This window comes from Molothrus aeneus, chromosome 4 (assembly GCF_037042795.1).
Source record: "Molothrus aeneus isolate 106 chromosome 4, BPBGC_Maene_1.0, whole genome shotgun sequence".
NCBI lineage: Eukaryota > Metazoa > Chordata > Aves > Passeriformes > Icteridae > Molothrus > Molothrus aeneus.
Window position 1 is genome coordinate 71,312,393 of NC_089649.1, and position 24,715 is coordinate 71,337,107.

Sequence of the window (24,715 nt, forward strand, 5' to 3'; positions counted from 1 at the left end):
CAATTAATTGGTTTTTTGGCTCACACACTGAAAAATTCAGATTTCTGACCCTTGTCTGGCTGCAGCATTTCTGCTGCTTTCTCTTCTGGTCCATCTCCGGGTTCTGCATCCCCCCAAAATTCAGGGCACAGGGAATAAGTGGTTCCTTCTCCCCAGCTTTGCTGCAGTGGATATCTGGGGGCTGTGACAGACCCTGGCACACCTGGGTCGCTCCAGGAAGATATTTCAGTTCTTGATAGGGCTGGGAAGTGCAGGGAGGAATATTCCAACTCCCTTTGTAGCTTAAACCCAAGCAGGAGATCGAGGAGGGAAAATTACTGACAAAATCATCAGTTTGAAGATGCAGCCACCCTAAATAATCCCTTTTTCCACGCCCTCCATGGCACAGGGCAAACCCACACATCACATCCCTGGGGCCTGGCTCTTCCTTGGATACTTTATCCATGAAATTTTGGGCCATGTCACATTTCAAACCTCCTGCAAAGCTCCTGGCAGAGCACCACGAGTGTCCTGGTGGGGAAGGAAGGACAAAGGACAAAAAAAGAGGGAAACATGTCCCCACCTGACCTTCCCCAGCTCTGCACCAACATTTAAACCCATATCATGGTAAAATCTGCTCTGGACAGGGGCGCTTGGCACCTTGCAGAGGCTCATCCCAAGGAAATCCATGCAGTGACATCCAGAAGGTGCCACACACGTCCCATCCCCAGGTACCTGCAGGGTCCCCACACCCCCAAAGGGCTCTGTTGTGTCAGAGCCCAGGACATTCCTCTGGCTGCCCTGGAGGACTCCAGACCCTGGCAGGGGGCTCAGAGACCTTGGCAAGGAGTCACAACCACCTGTGCCTTTGATCTTAGCCCATGGAAACAATTACAAGCCATAAGGGTTTGAGTAGAATGGTAGTGGGTTTATCACAGGGTGGAAAAGTAGAATTTTGGGGGTTTTAGAATGGGGGTTCAAGAGGCAAGATGGAGGAATCTGGGTGTGTTCTGCCTTTCTCCTTCTTCTTCTTCTTGTCCTCCATCTCCTGCTGCAATGGTGGCACTTCTGGATTGGTTTAGAGTAGAGACAGACTGTCTAACATAGGTGATAGGTATTGGAAAATTATTGTAAATAAAGTACAGGTAGTTCTTACTATAAAAATCCAACACCACCCCAAGGGCAGGGACTGAGCCACAACCCAACCTGCTGGACAGACCTCAGCAGGCCAGAGAAAGAATGGAATAGATGAGAGAAAATAAACAACCTTGAAAAGCAGAACTGACGGAAAAGCAGAATCTCCACTTCTTCTTTGGTTGTGGGATTGGGAAAAAAGACTTTTAATACCTTGGGGTCATCTCAGCCACAGAAACCCCAGACTGTTCGAGTACAACCACTTCCCACCCATTTTCCTCTCTCCAGCCTGTGCAGGAGGGAACAGCCCTGGGCTGGGGCAGGTTCAGTGCTCTCTGCTCTTGGCACATCCCAGCAGTCCCCATGGCACAGCAGGGAGCATCTCCCATCCCAAAAATCCAAGGGAATCAAAAATCATCCAAATTAACACCACCCAAACTGCTGCCCCTTTTCCTGGGATCCTGTCCATTTAGGAATTGGGATTTTTAGAAATAAATAGATTTATATGAGGGTCACCAGCATTGCTTTAGGGCAGCTCGTGCTGATGAAGGTCAGAGCTGGAGGAGGAATCCCACAGATCCTGGGGAGATGCAGTGGCTGGAGACCAGGGACAATAAAATTGTTGTAATATTGGCATTAAATATATATATATATATGCATTATTTAGTTATCACCAACAAACAATAATATAATAACACCAATACTGATATAATATTAATAATAAAAATCAATATATATCACTAATAAATATAAATAAATATATAGTATGTAATCAATATATATAAGATATAAACAATAAATATATAAATATTATTATGTACATACATCAATATTGTAATAAATGTATAATAATATAATCATATATAAATATCGATACATCAATATTAAAATATATGTATGATAATATATGAATATATCAATATACAGGTATTGATATATATTATATCAATATATCACTCTTGATATCATAATATAAAAAAATAAATGTTACAATTTATATAGTGGCAGGCTCTGGATTGTCCCATGTCCTGCTCTGAGACCCACTCAGCCATTGCCAGCCTCACCTCGATCTCGTGTCCTTGTGAGCTCCTCTCTGAGTTGCAGGAGGTTGGAGTTGGCAGCTGGACGTTGGATCCTGTGGCAGGTAACAAATCCACTCCTTGGAGAATTCCCAGGCTCCCCAGTGACAACTTTCACCTGGATTTGGGCTCATCTCTGCTTTGGGTGATGCCAAGGAAGTCAGAGCCAGCTCCAGATGCTGCCAGTGCACCAAATCAGGTAAAAGGTGCAGTTATTCTCCATCAAATGATGAAATAATCCAATTTTTGTCTCCCCAGACTCTCCTGTGTCAGACACGTGCTCTTACAGTCACAGCTGAGATGCTCAAGTGCTCCAAGTGCTGGGGATCACCCAAATATCCCCAGTCCCCAGAGAAACACCCTCAGCACTGGGAGAGAAACCCAGATTAAAGAAAACACAGGGATTGGGCAAAAAGTAGAAATATATAAACAGCAGATTTCTTTTTTATTTCCATTTTAAATACAGAGCTTCCTTATACAGCCAAGGAATTCCCTCTCCCTCCCTCCCCTTCCAAGTAACTTTTATCAAAAGAAATCCTTCACTGGAAAATCAACACCAGATCAGGGACGTGCTCTGGGAGAGCCTCTTTAGCAAGTGCAATATCCATGGGCCAGAAATCCCTGAACAGGGACCTCCCTCACTTCAAATCCTTTCTCAGAATCCTGGGAAAAACCTCCTGGGCTCCCAGTGGAGAAGGATTTAACCAGTTACACATCATGGGGGGAAATAAACCCAGCACTGCTGCACATCACTGGAAATCCAGCCTGTGCTGCAGGGAGAGGGGATGCAGGGCTGGGGATGAGCTGGGTCTGCCCCTGGAAGGTTTCTCCTCTTAAGCAGGGCTTATCCTGCATTTACACTCCCTCCAGGGAAAGCAGGAGGGGAAGTGAGGGAGGATTTAAGATATTTATGTATTTAGGATGTGCCTTTCTCAGGTGGGATCATGGGCAAGGGGTTGGTTTGCATTCATTTGAGGGTGTACTTTGTTTGGGTAAAGTTTGGGGCTTTCTAGGAGCTGAACTGTTGCAGTTTTTAGTTTTAGAATTTCTGCTTTCTGGGGTAACATCTCATGGGATTATCTCATAGGATCATGGTCCCTTCCTGACTTGGAAGGGACCCACAAGGATCATTGAGTCCAATCTTTTTGGGGACAAGGTACAAACTCCCACCAACAAAGAGGACAGGGAAAAGAGGGGATAAACACCTCCAAAAATAGCAGAGCCCTCAGTCACTGATTAGAGCAGTGTGACACCACAGGCTGAACCCTCCCAGGGTCAATCAGCAGCTCCTCACTCCCCAGTGCCAGCTGTGCTCTGCAGCTGGATCATTCCTTCTCCCATGGGATCCCCTTGGACCTGCAGGGTTCCTCAGAGCATGGCCCAGCTGCAGAGGGACACATCCAACACCTCCCAGGGCCTGCAGCTTCCAGACTTGGCCGCTTAATCCCAGAATCAGAATTAATTTTTAATTATCAGAAGTGGTGGAGATGGGAGGGAGCTCTGCAGTGAGGGGCCTGGACACAGGGAATGGCTGCCCACTGCCAGAGGGCAGGGATGGATGGGGGATTGAGAAGGAATTGTCCCCTGGGAGGGTGGGCAGGGGCTGGGATGGAATTCCCAGAGCAGTTGTGGCTGCCCCTGGGTCCCTGGAAGTGTCCAGGACCAGGTTGGATGGGGCTTGGAGCAACCTGGGCTAGTGGGAGGCGTCCACTGGAGTGAAACTGGATGAGCTTTAAGGTCCTTTCCAACCCAAACCATTCTGTGATTCCATGAAGATGTGACTCCCATAAAATCCTGCTCCCTGGAGGTACTGTTTGAAATCAGTGGCTCTGGTCCCAGATTTGAGCAATGTGATGCTTTAAACCCCAGGGAAGTGCCAGCACAGCTCCCAGGGGAAGCAGCTCCAGACAGGAGGGGACCCAGCCTGGCCTCTGCCACCCCCATCCAGGAGCTCCCCCCCAGCACTGGGGATGCTCAGGACACCCAGGGCTGCAGAACCACCCAGGCCATCCAGCCATGGGAAACTCACCTCAAACAAGCATTCCAGGACACCAATTGCTGCTGCTGGGCAGATGAGCCAACAGCTTGCACTGAGTTTTGGGGGAACAGACACAGCAGAGGTGCTTGAGCCATCCCTGGATCTGTCTAGGCAGGTGGAAGCTGCTCCCAGCCCTCCCCAAATCAGCACTGAAATCAGTCCCCCACGTGTTGAACTCGATGAGAAGAATTTCCTGCAGGGTCCTGCTCACATCACTGCTGCAGAGCTCCTGCTCCTCTCCACGTGCTAAGAAATCCCAACATCACTCAGAACAGGAGGGAGAGACTTTCTTTTCTTTTTTCTTCTTTTGTTTTTCCCAACTCTTTGCATTTTGCTCCCTTCTGTGGCCGAGTGCCCCTTCTGTGTGCCCCTTCTGGGGCACTGCTCCTGCAGCAGCAGGAATTTGTCTCCTGGATGAGGAGCAGAGTCTCCAAGTGAGCAGCAGCTCCCTGCAGGAGAGGCAGATGGGGAGCAGAAGGCAGCAGCTCCCCCAGGACAGGCTCTTCAATATTTAATGTGACATCAGAGCAGAGCAAAGCGATCCCAGCTCATGCAGCGTTTTGTACAAGGCAGAGAAAGACACAGCCAGGGAAGTGTGAAAGGAAAACACCCAAAAGCCAAAGAGGAAAGTGCTAATTTGTGATTCTAAAGCTTGAACTGCAACAACTCCCTCCCCTCTGCTCTGCCCACGAGGTTGATGGTTTGCTCTTTGCAAGCAGAGCTGCAGCCACGAGTGGGATGGACAGAGATTGGTCCTTCAATGCCTTAATTAGACAGGAAAACCATTAGAGAAGATGATTCTCTTCCAACATTCACAGGCCTCAGCACAGAAAACAACACAGCCCCACCCCAGTATGTCTATTTGGGCTCTTTTGGAAGCTTGGCAGATGAAAGGAGGGCACCCCAGCTGGAACAGGGGCCATAAAGGAGATTTTTGAAGAGATGGGGAGGTGCAGGGGCTGCACTGTTATGAATCCTCATCACTGATCAGACACTGAGCAGCCACTGCCAGACACAGGCTCAGGTTCTCCAGGAAAAATTCCCACTCAGCATTTCCCAAGTGGAAATTCCAGAGGGAGCTTCTAGAATGGGCTGGGGAAGCAGAGAGCTGGCTCAGGAGGTGCCAGCAAACAGCTGAGTTTTGGGGGGACAGACACAACAGAGATGCTTGAGCCACCCCTGGCTCTGCCCATCAATGTTCTAGACAGGTAAAAACCCAGCAAAGGGCAGATTCAGAATGCAACAAACAATAAAAAAGGTTGGGAAGGAGTACCATGAATGTGTGATGATGGTGCCTGGTGGGACACACAGGAGCTGCTTTAGTGATGTGACAGCTCAGGTCCCTTTCTGGTTGCTGAGAACTCCACAAAAACCGCCCAAACCAACCCCTGCCCTCCCACCTCCAAATCCGTCCAACTGGGGGGGAACTTCCAGCTCCTCCCAGGAGTGTCCACAGAGCAGAGTGCAGCAGCAGCTCCTAAAGCAGCCAAAGATCATCAGCAGAGGTTTGTGAAGTCTCTGGGTGCAGCTGGGGATGTGGAATTTTGGGGAAGAACCTACAACTGTACAGAAGTGTGGCCATCCCCCCTGTTTCTTTCCAGAACATCCCAGTTCCCTGGATCATCAGGAAGTTCATGTTGTGTCCCACAGTGCTGGGGCTCATCCTGGACCCCTTCACCATCAGCAGCTCTGAGCCAAAGCAGGTGAATCCCTTTACTCCATCCCCATCCTTCTGCAGCACATCCAAGTGGAGCTTGACATTTATTAAATAACTTCAAATGTTGGTGCCAGGGAGTTTGGGGTTGTTGCAGTGCAGGTGTCAGCTCTGCTTCCCAAGCAATCCCAAAAGGGCTGCACTGCTTGTTCAGCAAGTTCCACCTTTTCACCAACTTCCCTTCATTTACATGGACAAACACATCAAATCCCCCACACAGCATGTCTCCAAAAGCAACAAAATAAAGTCTCAGACCAAGAAAACCAGTCAGGTACAAATCCAATTTTAATTGTCAAGCTCACTTCTAGCTCCTACATTCAACGCGAGGATCAAAAACTACAAGTTTGAGAGTAGAATTTTATTCTATCTCCAGTTTCTGATCGTTTTGGCAGCTGTCAAATGGCAACTTCCAAAATCCACTCGTTTCAGAAGCTTTTCCCTACCTTGCAATGCCAGGTGAAGCCCACAGACTCTCCCAACAGCTCTTGACACCTTTCAGACTCAGTTCTTTGGCAACAGTTACACAGAGCATTGTGCGTATATAAAGAGCTTATAACAAAACTTCTTTTACATTCTAATTGTCTTAAACCTTCACAGAAGTATTAAAGTGCTCAATCAACTCTGAACAAACCCTCCTTCCCTAGTCAGCTACTTCCTGGAAACGCCTGCACTTAAGTCAGCAAAACCAGAAGCAAACAAGAAGAGAAAAGGCATGGAAAAAAATAAAATAAAATCCTCTGCAGGATCATGAAAATCCCTCCTGAGACAAGAGGCCTCGAGTCTCACATCTCCCACCCAAATATTGAGACATAGGTTCAAATGTTCAGTCAGTCCAAGCCAGCACAGCTTTTTTTTCCCCCCCCCTCAAGCTGTGCTGATTTCCCATCAGTTGATTCTTGGGCCCCTGACTTCTGTAAGAACAAAAACCCTGCAGAACAGAATCCTACTGATGCTACAAAGAAAACACAAACACTGAAGTCACACCTCTGAAGGAAAAGAAAAGATACAAACAAGAGTTGTGGTTGATATTTAACCCTCCCTGCTGCCTGGATTTTCAATTCTCTCTGCACCATTTGACACTACCTGAAATGGATCTTTTAAAAAGGCTTTAAACGGGGACATTTTTGGCTCTTCTAAGTGGGGGATGGAGGGTGCATCTCAAAATTATTTCACCTGGTAAAACCTGCAGGCCAGTCCACCCCACTGTGGCAAATCCCACCCAGAGCCTCAAAGAGGACCAAAGCCACATTCCCTTGGGGACATCTTGTCCTTCCTCCAGCCACAGCACCCAAAATATCCCTTAAACCACCCCCCAAGGGGACTTTTTCCTGTGGAGACACCAGGAATTCACCCACAGGTCACGTGTGTGTTCCAGCTTTACTCAGCCAGAGGACGACACCTCTGATTGCAGCTTTGCTTCAATCTTTTGACATCTGTGGGAAAAACATGTTATTTCAGCCTCAGCAGCCCTCTGCACTCCCTGGCTCCCAGCAGGTCCTGAGCTGCTGCCTGTCACCTGCCCTTTTGCTGTTGACTGAAGATCAGACAGAGTTGTGCCACCTCCGAAATCCTGCCCGCCCCTGCTCCTGCACGCAGCCCTTGCCAACAGCTCTGAGTGATCCTGCCTCAGAAATGACTCAAAAGCCAGGGAATCTTGGGGAAAATGGTCAGAAACCACGTTTGGGTTTGTACCTGCTCTTGTCAGACAAGCAGGAGCTGCCCCTGAGGCTGCTGAAAGCCAAATTCCCTGCCTTGATGCACTGGGGTGGTCACCCTGACCCTGAGACTTCTCACATCATCTTGGTGCCACATGGAAGTTGTGTTTTGCTGTCTGTGACATTGTTTTGCTTGCTAAGCTGAGGGGTTTCCTCTTCAATTCCCTCAGGGATATAAAATCATGGATATAGGAACTCTCACTGCTCTCCTTCAGAGTCTCAGTACAAAGGGTTTTGTAAGAAAATGCAAAAATTAGTTCTGCACACGTGTTTGAGAGCTGTGGGCAGCTCCACAAAGATTAAATACCTTCTGATCTTTAGTGCAAATACACCAAATCTGCAGTGGCTTGAGCCTAGCTTAGCATCAGCACAGGAGCTTTGCACCCAAAGCCTTCCTCCCTCATGGCTGGGTTGGTCTCCCTCACCATGCTAGGGTGGGAGGAGAAAACTCTGCATCATTTACTGGGCAAGTAACTGGTAAGAAACATTTCTCTGTGCTGATAAATTCAGATTTTACATTCCTCTTCTTCCCTCATTTCTACTCTTTTGAAAGTTCATCATCGAGGTCCACAATTTTCTGAACATTTTTAGCTGTGACCTGTGATGTGCCAAGCACTGAACTAAAGGGCAGCTTGTTTCACAGTACTCCAAATAAGAAAACTGACCATAGTACAAGCAAAATTAAATAAACTGAAATATAAAAGACAGCAGAAGTTAAGATTCATCCAGAAATATAATATAACATCTGGGAGGGGCGGGGAGGGGGGAACTGGAAATCAGCTACACAACAGAAACAATGAAATGACCAACAAATATTGATTAGGTGAAAAGAGGAAATTTTTCATTGCATTCTGTACATCAAAATTAAATGAAAAATTCACATGGTGGAGCCTCGAGACAGAATGATGAAGGTCTCAAGCCACAGGAAGGAGAAAGCAAAGAAAACACCTTGAAGAAAGCAACACATGAACAGAACCAGTAACTGAGCAGCTTCCAAAGGAATAGAAGTGACCATACCTCAAATGAGAAAAAGCAGCACTGAAGCAGAGAGAACAAGTATATGGTCAGGACATGGTGGGTAACACTGACTGCACAAAACACTTTGTGAATTTGGAAAGAACCAGGCCTATTTGTATATCTATGCAAAATATATACACAACTCCATATGTATATATGTACATATAGGCACTACTGTACATATGTATATGCAACCTCCACACAACTGCCCTCTGGGTGCAAGCAAAAAATGCTGCAGTTGTGCAAAACCCTACAATTCTGTGTTTGATTACCCAGGAGAAACGGGAGAGAGATCCAAACTAATGCCCAAACAGCTCAAACCCAGCAGGGGTTTCATCCACAGGGCCGTGTGAGCCCAGCCTCTGAACGCTCCCAGCTCATCTGCTGGGATTAAACATTCATCCAAAACTGTGGGTTGTAGCAGTACACATTGCAACTGTTTCCAAACCCATGAATGTGAGAAAACAGCCACCATCTCTGCTGCCATCAGTGGTTTAGCACGAGGCCATCCCACCCAGAACACCAATTTGGGAATACTAGGTGCACAGGGAATTGGAATTTCCAAGGCCAGGCCAGGGCTGTCATTCTATAAAACAAGGGTCTGTTCTTAGTGTTGGGGACGAAAAGGATGTGGTGCATTAAAAAATCCCCCCCCACCCTCAAACAAGGGAACACAGGCCAACTCTGGATGCTCCAGCCATGCAGCCAGGCTGATCTTTGGGGTTGGTGTGCTTTGGGGGTGTGGAAAGAAGCATTTTCCATAAAGCTCCTCGGCCTGACAGCCCCAGAGAGCAGCGTCCTCTCAGTCCAAGGCTCCCTTGGTCTGGCACAGGCCCCATGGAGCTGTGACAGGAGTGCATTGCCAACGTCAGAGCACGAAGAAAGTGGTGAAAGGAAGCTGCAGGGATGGTCCCAGGCCTTGGCTGGCCCCCAGGGGCTGTCTCTGCTGCTCTGCAGGCAGGGGACACTCAGTACTCTGCATCCATGGCATCCAGGTACTTGGCCTCGATGATCCTGGGGAGCAGGTTGTACCTAGGGCAGAGCAGAGAGAAGGAGTCAGTCCTTGTTTGTGCAGCATTTTTCTCTTTGTCCTAAAGCCCCTGGGTGAGATTGGCTGTGGGATTCACCCACTGAGGGGGACAGCAAAACCCCACAGAAGTGGGGGACAGCAAAACCCCACAAAAGCAAACACAGCTTTTATTTACAGAGCAGCAGCGCCAGGCTCCCTCTGCAAGAGCCTCCTCCCTCCTTCCAGCTGGAAAGAGAACATCCTCATCCTCATCTTCACTGGAGGAAGTCACTTTCCTAGAGCTCTGTCTCCACCAAGTCCTCAGGGTGACAAAAATACAGAGGTGAAGAGCCATGACTCCAAACAAGACCATCCTGACCTGGGGTCTGGCTTCTCCACGGACAGAGATGGACAAACTCCACATGTCCATGGAGATGCATGGACAAACACATGTAAAACAAATTACTTCAAAAAATTTTTATAAACTTACTTTAAAAAGTAAGTTTACTATAAAAAAATTAATTCAAAAAATTACTATAAATTTTTTTAAAATTTTATTTTTTGCAAGAACATCCTCACAAATTAATATATTTGGATTAGAAAGGCACTGCGAAGTTGTTCTTCTAAATCTTGTAAATAAATAAAAATTATTCACACAAATAAATAAACTTATACACATAAATTTTAAATAAAAAACCAAATAATATATTTACATAAATAAATAATATTATATACATAATTTTAAAATAAGAGTGAATACTACTTTCATACTACCTTCACGCATTAAAATAAAATTTAAATTTATTTTAAGAAGTGTTTTTAAATAATATTTTTAACTAATTAAATATTTTGTAAATAAAATAGTTTGTATTTATTATTATTTTATTATTTTATTATATTATTATTAAAGCATATTATTTTATTTTATTATTATTATAGGGTATTGTTTTATTTTATTATAGGGTATTTTATAAATAAAATACCCTATGTACCCTATTATATTTTATTTTATAAATAAAATACCATATAATAAAATACAAACTACAACTCAACAACAACCACAACAACAAAAAAAGACAAAAAAAATCCAATGCACATTTATATGGCATTTTGCCTTGTTTAACAAGGAGGTGACTCTTCAGCTGTTAAAATAACTCATAAAGCACCAAAAAATCAGTTTCAGATTTCAACAGCTGTGCGAGAGATCCCAAACATGACTTATTAATGAGAAATACCAGGATGTCCTTAAACAGACCCATCATAGAATAAAATGCTTGAGAGCCCAGATAAGAGAACTTGGCGAGAAGATTCTTCTGTGGGCAACCAAAAGCTCATCATCCCAAAGTTCTGAATCTAGGCCAGGAACTGGGAATAGCCAAAGAGATCAAGTTTTCTTCCAACAGGCTCTTTTCCACTAAAGTCATGGATTTCAGTGGCTTCTCAGTATCTGTCTGAGACCACACCAGTGATCCCCCCCTAATGACAACACAAATCATGTTTCTCCAGCTGTTGGATGGATGGAAATGTGGCTTTGGGACATGGCTGAGTTCTGGATAGGACACCAAGCCATGCCTTGTTTGATTCTTGAATTTGCCCCCTGGCTACTGCCCCATCTCCTCTTTCTCCCTTCACTTCTTAAAAAAAAAAAATTGGAGAAAATGTATTAAATTTCTTCAAGTGCTTCATCTATTTAGAGTGCCAAATCTTTGGGAAAAAGTCATTAACTACAGAGCTCATGGATCATGGTGCTGCCTTCTTGGCTGGAGGCCACAGAGACTACATGAAGGCAAAAGAAATCAGAGAAAGCAAAGCCAAGGGCAAATTTCCACGCTGTGCCAGGCAGCAGCATCTCCCCCTTGGCAGCAGGGCTGATTATCCAGCTGCTGGGAAAGAACTGCCCTGGAAAGAGAAATGAGTTAGCAACACAGAGGGTATAAAGTGACAGCATCTGATTTACTGAAAAGAAGATAGATTTGCATATTACTATCTAGCTCTGAGTACAAAATCAGGTTTTCTGACTGCATTCTCTCCACACTAATTGAGCTTTTTATACCATGTCCAATACCTGAATTTGGCTGAGTGTGCCCCACGTTTTCTGTTCTGCACTGAGCTGCAATTCCCACAAGAGCCACTCATCCAGCTCTGCTCACAGTTGGAATATTTACCAGCCACTCATCCAGGCACCCCAAGTGCCACCAGTGTGAAGGGCAGGTGAGGCATTACCACCAGAGGAACAATAATTTCTGTGTTTTCCAAGCCTGTTTATCTTTTAAAATCCAGCCCAAATGGCTCTGACATGATCCTGTTGAAAGCCATGGTGGCTCTAACATTTGCTTTTGTTTCAGAAAGGACTGGACCCATCTTTATCAGCCAAGGAAAACACCACAGCACAGGTGGTGCAGAGCAGCAAATTGGCAGCCCTGAACTTTGGGATCAGAGGCAAAATCTCTGAGACTGCAAGCTCAAAGTCAAGCAGATATCACTGGTACCATGCTGGCCTAAAAATAACCAAGTGGACTGGAAACTTGATCTGTTCCTTCCAAGATCTTTTTATGGCCTCTCATTATATCCACAGGACTGAGAGCATGAATGATTTAACTGGAGAATGATGGGCAGTGGCTGCTAATGAACCCCAAGGAAGAAATTAGTTAAATTTCTTAATGATTCTCTCTCAATTCTCTCTGTAGGATATTGTAGGGACCTCCCAGCTTTAAACATATATTTTAAGTTTAAATGTGGCCAGTTTCACCCAACTGATCATTGTCAGGGGCATCCAGCAGTGCAGGAGGTCTGGGAGGTCACCACAGCACTGGGTAAGAGATGAGGATTCCTCTTAGGAAAAGTTTCCAGCTCTGCTGGAAAATCCAATTGCAAAGTGATAAGGAACATTATCAAATACTACCTAGAGGTTTGGACTATGGCTTCTCAGGAAAATCAGGCATCTCCCAGGCACTAAAAAGGAGAGTTTTTGCCTCCTGGGAAGCTGGAAGAAGAGCACTTGCCAGCCCAGAACTCTCAGCACAACTCCCAGCAACAGTGAAATCCTGATTTCTCCTCAGGCTTGAGCAGTTGGTTAAAAAAAAACAAACCCTTGTTATTACCCACTTCCAGGAGCTGCTTACTCTGGAAAATGGAGAAAACCCTCCTGAAGCACTCACTTCATCCAACAGTTGGGATTGGAAAGGACCTCTGGCATCACCCAGCCCAATACCCCTGGAGCAGGTGACACCAGAATGTGTCCAGGTGGGTTTGGAATGTCTGCAGAGAGGGAGACTCCAGGGCTGCTCCCACCCTCAACAAAAAGAAATTCTTCCTCATTGTGGTGGAAATTCTTGTGTTTTTGTTTGTGGCCATTAGTCCTTGTCTTGTCATTGGGCACCCTGGAAAGAGTCTGGCACCATCCTGGAGATATTTCTATGGATTGGTGAGGTCCCCTCTCACTCCTCTCCAGACTAAACAAGTCCAGCTCCAGTTTCTCCTCTCCTCAGACTTCCAGCAACCCAAGCCTGAAGACACAAGGCATGGGAGGGAGGGAAAAAAATACAACCAAGCTTCCTACCTGATGGGGATCATCCCTATCATGATGAGGGGGAAGATCATCTTCATGTAAGGCAGGGGTGACATTCCAAAGCCACAGAGGATGAGGAGCTGCAGGACCTGCAGGCCTGTGAAGTAGTGGATCTTCCTCTGGGGAACTCTGCGGATGTAATGGGTCGGAGGATAAGCGGTCTGGGAAGAGAAGAACCACGTGTTAGACATGCAGGGACCTGGACTTGTGACCCCAAAATGGAGCTTTGGGACACCAGGGACTGAGGGAAGTCATCGATTTGTACAATGCATGAATCACCATCAGGGTCCTGGAAAGGTTCAGCAGCTGAACACGGGATTTGTAGGGTTAATTCCAGAAACCACAGCATTGGCAGCAAGACCCAGAGGATGAGTGGGCATTGAGAGCCTGGAGAGAACACAGGACAGCCCTCAGGGCCAGGATTGCCTCTGGGAACATCTGGAGTGCCATGAAATACCTTGGGAAGTGCAGTAATGAGATTCCCTGAGGAGGATTGGGATTGTCAGCGCTCCACAGCCAGAGGTGGGAAGGAGAGCAGATGCATCCAGGTGCTGTTCCTGTCCATGGCTCCTCCCCCTGACACCCAGCTCCTCATTATTTTAAAGCCTTGCAAGGCTCCAGGCTTGCCTCTGGTGCTCCCATCTCTTGGCTGAATCCCTTTAGGGGTTCAGGAGATGAGGGAAATGTGGGAAGAGGCTGTGCTCACACTGTAGGGATTTTCTCAGCTCCCATAAGCCACCCATTTTTGAGAAATAAGGGGGGAAAAATGACATTAATAGGCTAAATATGGTGGTTTCTTTTGACAGCTCCTTGCTCATGTCTGAGCACAGGCTTTGACTCACTGTCTATACATCAATGAAGAGGATGAGCGACTGTCTGCTGGCACCAGCACAGCCTCAGTGGCTTTCAGATTGTGCCATGACTCATTAAAAGGTTTCCACAAAAGGGAGTTTTCCATATTTGATAATACTTTTTAATTTTGCATGCCAAAACCTGGAAAATTCCACACATAATTCCTACTGAAACCAGAAGTAATAAGTCACATACATCAGTAGCTGTTCAAAAATTGACATGACATGACAAATGTAATCTTTACCCAAATTTCACAGTTTTGACCTCTGGGATGTAATATTAGAGATCAAGACAGATTAGCAGAGATGTAGAGCCAAATATTGGGCTTATTAAGCCCTTGACCCTTGTTATATAAGAGAAGGTGAGCTGGAGATTGCTCCAGGTACCACCTACACTCCCAAACAACACATTTTTAGCACCTGTAACAGAGACAGGTTTAAAAAAACATCTTCCAGGTTTGTTTTCAGCCCACATCACAGAGGTTTCAATAACACAAGTAATTTCATTTTGAGTTTAAAATCCTATCTTGCTGTATTTTATACAAAATGAAAGTATAAAACAGCACCAAGAAAATACCTGCCTGAAGCTTTGCTGGGGAAATCAAAGATCATAATTTCTTGATGTTGTGCTTATTATATTTTATATTATTATTTTTTTAAATGCATGTACTCTGCAGATGACAACTGTGGTATTCACATTTTCTGGAAAAATCCCTTTGCCCAGGATTTTTCTCCTGGGAAGCTGAGAAGCCTCAGAGAAAAAGAAAAACAACAATTCTCTGATTTGCTTCTCCTGTGTTTTGTTCTTTTGAAATGTGTTTGGAGATTCTTTACCCACAGGTGATTGTTTCATTGGATTCTGCTGGGAGTTGTTTTCACTCTTTGGCCAGTCAGGGCCAAGCTGTGTCAGGACTCTAGAGAGAGTCAGGAGTTTTCATTATTATCTTTTTAGCCTTCTGTAAGTATCCTTTCTGTATTCTTTAGTATAGCATAGTTTAGTATTTTTTAATATAATATAGTATCATAAAATAATAAATTGTTATCTTTTTAGCCTTTTGTAAGTATCCTTTCTGTATTTTTAAGAATAGTATAGTTTAGTATTTTTTAATATAATATAGTATCATAAAATAATCCATTATTATATTTTTGGCCTTTTGTAAGTATACTTTCTGTATTCTTTAGTATAGTATAGTTTAGTATTTTTTAATATAATATAGTATCATAAAATAATCCATTATTATCTTTTTAGCCTTTTGTAAGTATCCTTTCTGTATTCTTTAGTATAGTATAGTTTAGTATTTTTTAATATAATATAGTATCATAAAATAATAAATTGTTATCTTTTTAGCCTTTTGTAAGTATCCGTTCTGTATTCTTTAGTATAGTATAGTTTAGTATTTTTTAATATAATATAGTATCATAAAATAATCCATTATTATATTTTTGGCCTTTTGTAAGTATCCTTTCTGTAATCTTTAGTATAGTAGTGTTTAGTATTTTTAATATAATATAGTTAAATTAACCTTCTAAGAACACGGGAGTCAGATACATCATTGCTTCCTTTGTCTGGGGAAAACCCAAATAGAATACACGACAGCACAGGGGGGGTTAAAAACTCCCCCAAAAAAACCCTCATTAAAAAAATAAACACCTCACAAAAAACTCCCACACTGAGAGTTCCAACAGCTGGGTGGCCAACACAACTCCAGGTACCTGTTCCTTGAGCAGCAGAGCCACCCTCTCAAAGAGCTGGTTGCCATCGATGGAGGTGAGGGCGATGTAGAGGAAGAGGCCGAAGAGCACCGGCTTTGGGATCCACTGCAGGGGGAACGGGAGCAGCAGCAGCGACAGCCCCACCAGGAAATTGGCCATCAGACTTGTCAGCCGGGTCTCCTTCACACTCACAATCCTGGCAGCAGGAAAAGAGGGCTTAGGAGATGGGAGAGCACCCCGAGATTCCTGTTTATCCCAGCGGTTGCTCCATGGAGCACATGTGCCACCGGGGAAAGGGAAACTCATCCCCACCACTGAAATCAGCACTTCTGGCCCCGTGCTGACATTGAGGAGGCAGAGCCTGGCTGGAGCCAGGCCAGGCACTTAATCCACAGCTCAAACAGAGCAGCTGGAAAAGTGCCAAATTCCCCTTCTGTAAAGCTCTACAGATCCTATCCTGAACTAAATTGCCCTCGAAACTGATTCTGTTTAGCACAATGCAGAAAAGAAAAAAAAACAAACCAGCCAAGAATCCTCTTTCTGGTCTTTCCTTCCCTTGCTTTACCCTGGGCACATGCAACTGGCTTCTTTCCCAAAGAAAACTCATTGACTTCTCCAGGATATAAGGAACGTCTTGGAGGGAAAAAAAAAACAACAAACAAAAAAAACAAACAGAAAGTCAGCAGTCTCCTCCTGAGAGCGAGTCAGCATTTCTGATGGATTTGAGGATCTCCCTGTTTACATGGAAGGGAGTGCTGAGAGCACCACACAGGGATTCTATCCTGCTGTGGGCAACTGCCTATTACCATGCTGAACATGTCATTAATTAATGCAAATTTTCCAGAGCTGACAGGCCACAAATTGAGCTTTTTTTGAGGAGAAGACTGACAGGAAAGCAGGCAGCAGCTTTAACAACCTGCTCGAGGGGAGGCTGCTGTGTTTTCTGTGCACTTCAGCTAAACCTGTGAGCATCTCCTCCCAGTCTGAAAAAAATCACCAGAAACAATAGGAGGAAAGGAAACCCACATCTGTCAAGACTACTTACAAGGCAAGAAAAAGAGGATTCCTTTTTTTTTTTTCTTTTTAGAAGATAAATCCAACAACACAGTGGATCAGCCAGTGAATAAATCCCCCAATTAAGAGGGAAAATTTTTGTCCATAGGTTGTTTTGGTGTCATTTAGTGACCTCATTCCCTGGATGAGACCCCTCAAATTCTGAATTAACCCTATACACAAATTTCTCTGAGGATTAACACCAAAGATCTATCAGAACACACTTCCCTCCTTTGCACATGCACTGCTGAGACTTCATAATCGCTTCTGTTCTGAAGAAGATTGAATTATTGCAATATTAAGTTGGAGAGTTTTGCTCAGAAGTAAGATCAAGTTGAACTTCAAATCTGTTTATACCTTCAAGGAGCAAACAGGGATGAAGGAGCCTTCCACACCTGTATTTGGGCAGGGAGGGAAAGGGTGACAGCCCAAAGCTTGCTCTGAGGATTTGGCCAACAAGGCAGAATTAACACCATCAGTCATGAGACCTGAGCAACAACAGGTACCACAAACAGCACACAAAATCCTGAGGACAACACTGGAATTCTTCTGTGAGTAGTGGGGCAGGTCCTACAAACAGGATGCACAGAGGTGTTAACCTTTAAGTAACCTTCCAACAGGTTTAAACCACAGCTTTTCTCCTTCCAAACAGATTTTTTTGGATCCTCTTGCAAGTCTCCTACATCCAAGGGGTCCCTGCCAGTGCCTAGAGAGGCTGAGGGAGAGCAGAGTGCTCCATTCTTGCCAGCTCTGGTGGAACTGGGACATCACCTAAATGGACAGAGTTTGGCATCTTTCCCACTGCCTCCAGGTCTGGATCACCACAGAATTGCTGGAGATGAACAAAGCCTAAAGTGCAACTGAAGTGCTGTGCCAGAGTAATTCCAGTCTGGCCACTCCAGAGCTGCCAGAACCACCACGAGCCTGCACGGTGGCTCAGAGAAGCAGGAGTTTAAGGAAGCACTGATTTAACCTCATCCTGGTACAGCAAGAGTTCCTCCAGCACCAGGTCAGCCTCAGAGGAAGAATTTCTGCTGTTTCACACAGAGATCTCTCCTCCTGCTGGGGAGGCTCCTGCCCTGCAAGCACACACAAGTCTGCAAGGGAAGTCATGCAAGTGGAAGAGCTCAGGAACAAAAGGAGCTGCAAAATCACATTTCCATCAGATGCAAGGCTGCAAGAACAAGCTCTGAGTGGCAGCCCTTAGGTAAGAGATTTCTGAAGTTCATGGAATTTTCTGCAGCCATCTCTTAGGGATGCAGCAATCACAGCACTGTGTTTGATCACAGGCAAGATGTACTGCAATTGCTGCCAGCTCCTGCTAATGCCACTTATTAGTTTGGAATATTTTATCAGAACATAGCTGAAATTGCTCATAATTGGCCAAACATGGTATTTTTAAAACTGATGTTCCCAGCCTTAGATTGGTCTTCTGCTAATTCCAGCACCTCATTTCCAGAATAAGAACATCATAGTCACATTAAGTCAACAGAGGAATCCTTGATTTCCATGTGTTCAGAATCTGGTTTGGCCCGTGAGGAAACAGCTCCAGAAAGTCTGTGCTGTGATAGAAATAAAGTAATTAATGGAGATTAAAGAGCATAATCCAGGCTCATTTCCCCAAAATCCTCTAAATATGGCTAGCATGGGATTAGCCATTCCTGAACTTCTCCAAGTAAGCAACAAGAGCCTGTTTGCAGATTGCCACAGGAAACTGAAATCGTTTCTCTACAGGGGAGAAGAAAATTTTGCTTTCAGTGTGACAGATCTTTATCCTTGTTTATATCATCATCCTGTGGGAGCTTTGATTTGAGTGCAGGGAAGGAGCCTGCCAAGGGAGACAGAGTTGATTTTCTAATTGAGCTTCATTTCTTTTTCAGCAGAGCTGGCTAAGAGGGAAAAAAAAAAGAAAAGAAAGGAAAATAAAAAGATGACTACATTGCTTGGAGCCTCCTGTTCTAGCCCCAGTGCTTTGCAGAGAACAAAAAGCTTAGGTCTCAAAGGGAGTTCAAAGCACTAGGAAACCCTCATTCCCTTTTTCACTCCCAATATCCAGCTCCCAGCACCAATTTGCCTCCAGCAGAGCAGAGCTGTGCCATGAGGAAACACCCTCAGGGAGATCAGAGCAGCCCTCAGCCCTTCCAGGATAATCCCTGGAGCTGTATCTTGGACAGAGTGGCCAAAAAGGCCTCTCTGGTGCTTTTTTTTTGGGCCAGCTGGGTGAAGGAGGAGAGGAGAAGTGCAGGAATTAGTCCTTAGTTCAGGCAGGGGACTTGACTTGGTCAAAGCAAAGCCAGAATACAGAATCATGACAGTGGAAAAACAGAAAAAGAGGCACTTGGATATTAAAAGTGACAACAGGAGACACAGGAGGGAGGTTTGGCACATGGGTTTCAAAGTGTGAGTTCTGCATTTCTCAAAGAAACAGAGTGGAGTTATCCCAGAGCAGATCATGGACATGAGGAGCAAGGGCATGGATAAAAACTCTACAGAACTCAAATTTCAAAGGTGATTTTTTTCTTTAAATAGGGTTTAGCATTTATTCAAGAGAGACACAACTGTGGAAACAACCAATAGTAACATATCCTAATGGGAATACAAACCCAAGGGACTGATCTCCCAGGAAAAGATCTGCAAAGAGTTACAGGGAGCAGCAGAACTCAGCAATTTCCAGATGTGGAAGGTGAAATTTGTCCATCCCTGACCCAAAAATCAGCTGTGCCTGGCTGGGCTGGGCCATTTGGCACCAAAACAAGCATGAAGGCAAGACTGAGATTAAGACAGACCTACTCCATCCCCCAAAGTCAATGATCACTTAGCCTCACTTTAGGCAAGTGGCAAAGCAGAAAATGGAAACCAAGGCAGGGTAATTAAAACTAATGGTATGTGAGTGGAAATTACCACTCTTGTGGTAAAAGCACTCAACTGCAACAGACTGAGATCAAACAAGCCAGATCTGCTCCAGAGCAGAGATTGTTTCATGAGAAAAATGTTTTTAATTTTTTTTTTAATGCGTCTGTGATAAGAATGTGTTGCTCAGCTCAGAGCAGCAGAAGAGTTGGTCTTAAATAGAAACCCATGACCCAGCCATGGCTTCACACTTGTTTTTGTTTAAAACCCAGAGAATTTAAGCATCTCCTTCCCAAAATGTGGTGGGAGATGTTATGGGAGCTCTGAAATAATGGTGCATTTTTCCTCCCCTTCGTAATAACCACCAGACAGGTTTCAGGCAGTGATTCAGCTTTGGATTCTTTCTGGGGAAAGCATCTGGAGAGATCCGGCCAAAGCATCTCCTCAGCTTTCCACAAGGCTGAAACTGAAAATGGCCTTGGCTGACTTTTCCAGAGGAGAATTTGCAATGGAGTGGGTGGGATCCCTGTAGGATGTTGCCACTGGCCAGAGCATGAATTTGAGTGCTTGAATGAAGGGGATGAAGCCAAATCAAGGCTCATTGGGTGCATCTTTCCATCACTTTCCTATCTGGAATACAACACCCAACACACCAACCACACCAAACCCACCGTTCCCAAAGGACTGGGAAGGCACAAAAACGAATCCAAAGAGCTCTACTTACGTCTCATAGATGTGTCCACTCTCCACCCTCTCCTCCACGTAGGCCAGGGCCCGGACGTGCATGGGGGAATGAGGGAAGGCCGCGTGGATCCAGGGCAGGCCGAAAACCGAGAGCCCCGTGTTGATCAGTGCCACCAGCAGCAGGTCCCAGTGATAGGCTGTGCCCTTCACCAACCTGCAATGAGCAGTTGGGGACAGCAGTTACACCCTACAGGCTGCCTGTGGTGGACACTCAAGTTCTCACACACACACACACACACACACACACACCGAGATTTCACACCTCTGGATTTACCGTGTGAACACTAAAGGAGTGAAATGTGATGGTTTGCTCCCCAAAGTTGTTGTCATCTGGACAGAACAAGGCTGAGCAGAAAGGCAGCCCACTGAAGTAATAGCCCGTGAAAATTTCATCAGTGTTTTTCTCCTATATTTATTGCAAAGTCTACCCAAAATCCATGCGTGTGTTTGCTCACAGAGCCCACGTAGGGAGTGGATAAAATCCTGAGCATTTGTTGTCAAAGTACTGACACTGAAGTTTCTTGTTTGTTAGAACAAGAAACTGATCTGTCTCCTTCCCCACGAGCAGAACACGTGCTTGGTATGCTGCAGTAATCCCCTAATTATGTAATTGCTACTGCATGATAAGAAAATGGGACAGGAATTCATTAAACTTCAGCTCCTCCTTGGTAGTCACAGAATCGTGGAATGGATCACAGAATGGTTTGGGTTGGAAGGAGCCTTAAAGATCATCCAGTTCCAACCTCCTGCCATGGGCAAAGACACCTTCCACTATCCCAGGTTACTCCAAACCCCATCCTACCTCTCCCTGGACACTTCCAGTGATGGGACAGCCACAGCTTGTCTGGGCAACACATTCCAAAAGGCTGGTAGCCAGCTAAGGAAATGTGCTCCTAAGTTCATCAAATGCTGCAGAGCCCCCCTGTTTTATTTTTTAAGTGATGGGGAATCTGACAGCCTTCACTGAGGAGTATGAGCACACCCACTTTGCCAGGACTGTGCAGAAAAGCAGCACCAAGACTGAACTCACATCAACTTTAATAATTTTTTCCAAGGTCTGTCCTTTTCCTGAATACTCCTATCTTGTAGGAGATATTATGAGTAAAGAGAGATATTATACTGAGATATTATGAGTAAAGTTTAGAAAAAAAGCTGGGGAAGGATTCAGCTCTCACACTTTGAACCCTCACTGGAAGGTCTAAGGCTTTATCTTCTGCCACTGGAGCACTTGACATCCTCACACAATGTGAGGGATCAGGTAAATTCTCTGTGGGCACCACCAGCTGGAAAGGGAGCATCCTTTAGATGTCAATGCCACTCAAACAAGCTCCACTGAACACCTCAGCACAGACCTGGAGCCACCCATGATACTGCTGGACATGAGGCACATGGAGCTGGTAGAGCTGACCCAGCACATGAAGATCAAAGCCATTGTTCGGGCAGCAGAAATCTGGGGTGGGGCTTGTTTTGGGACAAAAGCCTGGTCCCACTGGGAGTGTGCCCCTCCACTGACTGAGGAGGCTATGGGGTGAGTGGGTCAGGTAGGTGTGTACCCTACAATGCCTCTGGAAGGTGCTGGCAGGAAGGGTGGGATTGCAAACGCGTTTCCTGCGTTGGCTCACGCCTTGGAAACGCAGCCCCTGCTCACGTGCTGCTTTCTCTGAGCAAAGGCACCTTCAGCACCCTCAGGGTCATTGTTTGTTGTCCTCCCCATTCTTTTCAGAAGGCTTTAAGGACATCAACCTGTTGGAATGAATCCAGAGGAGGCCACCAAGATTATCAGAGGGATGGAGCACCTCTGCTCTGTGAGGAAAGGCTGAGAGAATTGGGATTGTTCAGCCTGGAGGTGACCTAATTGCAGCCTTCCAGGACAAGGGGGAACGGACTCAAATAGACAAAGAGTAGATTTAGATGAGATATTAGGAAATAATCCTTCCCTGTATGGGTGGCATAGGGTGCCCAGAGAAGCTGTGGCTGCTCCAGCATCCCTGGAAGTGTCCAAGGCCAGGTTGGATGGGGGTTGGAGCAACCTGGGATAGGGCAAAATGTCTGTGATGGCACCACAAACAGATGGTGTCAAGTTGTAGTTTTCTAAAAACATCTCTAAAAACCCCTGCCCCAACACCTGATCAGCTCAGCTCTGTACCCAGATGCTCTGAAAAACACTCTAAAAAACTCCAAAGAGTATTTTACATTCCTTAAAGACACTCTAGTGGAAAATACCAAAAGTGTAGAAGAAATTCATCTTAGCCAAGAGATGACCCACTTACATACAGATTTATGCAACACTTAAAGGGATATAATAGAGATAAGAGGTGGTCAAAGGAAACGAAATTAGTGTAGCTGAATTTGAGCTTGTCTCCTCTCTCCTAATACTGTGTCACTCCAGCTACAACATGGAGAATGCTAATGGATATTATGCAAGGAGAGAACCCTCCCACGCATCACATTAGCAAAAAATCCTCAGAGACGTGGTAGTTTCCCTGGGAAAAAAGTCATCCCCGTTCATTCTTGACATCACATCTGATTGCAGTTGGCACAAAAACATCAGAGGGAATATTTTAATAGTGCAACATCTCAAGTTTGCATATAAGTGAGACTTATCAGACATTGGACATATTGTTTTATTGCACTTCCACCTTTTTTGCAGTTGGAATTTACCAACTCGAAACACTCCTGATGCTCAGCTGCAGCACGTTGTGCTACAGCATTTTTGTAGGTCATTGACTTCTCATTTTCAAAAATTCTCCGTACTGCAAGAGCAGTGCAAGTGTCCACATGTGTCAGACACTCCCTAAAATATCTTGAGGTGCATCCAAAGACCTTGGACTGTACAGAATATCCACTTCACATTCACTATGCCACCTCTTGTCTCCCAAACTCTTTCTGAAAAATGTCTTGAGAGTTTTAGGGGACAAATGATGGTGTTAGGCACAGAGTAAAGAAGAAACAGGTTGAGGTGGTGAGCTCATGGAGGATTTGTGGTTTTGGCTCACTGCCACAAGACCAGGCTTTGGGGATGGTGAGGAGTTAAGCAGCAGAGTTACCTCCACCTGTGACAACAGGAATTCTTAAAAACACACCCTGAATACGTTTCTGATGTTCAGACAAGCTTTGGGCTAGCAGTGGTGGTGGCAGACCCAGGGACATCCCTCCACAGAGGGCAAAGCAGCACCAGAGGTGTTACCTGTTCTCTGGGGCGTTGGTGAGGGACGCGACGATGTTCTGCTCGATGAAGAAGAGCATGGAGAGGAGAAATCCCAGCCCCATGGCACTCATCACGGACCCAATGGACAGGGACTGCACAGGGGCCAGCACAAACAAGCTGTCAGAGGCGTTGTAGTTAAATTTGGACACTGAAAAGAGGAGGAGAAGGATGTTAGGAGGCACCTTCTTACAAAACCATCAATGTTTTACCCACACCACGAAGTACTGGGAAGCAAGCAGGAAAGGAGGTGTGATGCTCTGGCATGTGGGAGCCTGGAGGCCATGGAAGATGGGTCCATCTGGCTGGTTTGGTTTATTTTTTTCCTCCATCCATTTATGACTTGGCTGCCATCCTGATAGGACAGACCACTGCTAGTCCTAGCAAGGCATTACAGATATTGGAGCAAAACAAAAGAGGGAATCTTGTTTTCCACAGATGCAACATGTTTTTAGATGAGGAAGCCTTATTTCTAACCAGCACCATAATGCTCAGCTCATCAACCCACAGAGGCATTTGAGAACTTCCTCATCTCCAACAGGCTGTGCAAGGCATTTTAGTACAAAATCTAAATCAAAACTGCTGCTATTGGAAGCAATCCATGGCTAGGGATAAATCACACATGGCCACACATCATTTTGCAATCCAACTGGATGGAATGGCCATCACAATAAAAAAAAGCCATTTCTTATTTGTTTCCATACATTTCCTCACATCACCCGCTCACGTCACTGCAGGACAATGCAATTCCTGTCCCCATTATCACTTCCTGATATGGAAAAGTTGATCTATCTGGCCAATGAATGGTGTCTCATTTTTAGATTTCCTTGTGTAACTTAGAGCTGCCCAGATGCTCTGCACCATTTCACCTAAATTAGGAAAACAAACTGGAGACAAAGAGGACGAACTGGGATGACCAACTCCATGTTGATATGACTGGCAACAACCCTTCCTGCCTGCTGATTACTCTGCCCTTTGTTCTTTGCCAGAAATTGTTCATCTCCCTTATTATGACACATGCCTCAAACTCATTGAAAAGACACATC

At 45.2% G+C, this 24,715-nt stretch overlaps 1 protein-coding gene across 4 annotated transcripts in view; it reads right to left on the bottom strand.

Moving 5' to 3' along the window:
• Positions 1-6,211: 6,211 nt before the first annotated feature.
• Positions 6,212-24,715, bottom strand: part of SLC4A11 (solute carrier family 4 member 11) — a 94,044-nt gene continuing 75,540 nt past the window's right edge. For all 4 annotated transcript variants that reach the window (XM_066548797.1, XM_066548798.1, XM_066548800.1 and 1 more), the window contains exons 16-20: positions 23,652-23,820; positions 20,445-20,618; positions 15,818-16,013; positions 13,245-13,414; positions 6,212-9,708 (exon numbers count right to left, since the gene is read on the bottom strand). In XM_066548797.1, the coding sequence (XP_066404894.1) occupies positions 9,645-9,708; positions 13,245-13,414; positions 15,818-16,013; positions 20,445-20,618; positions 23,652-23,820 (773 nt within the window). In that variant the 3' untranslated portion in view covers positions 6,212-9,644. The remainder of the gene's footprint in view (positions 9,709-13,244; positions 13,415-15,817; positions 16,014-20,444; positions 20,619-23,651; positions 23,821-24,715) is intronic.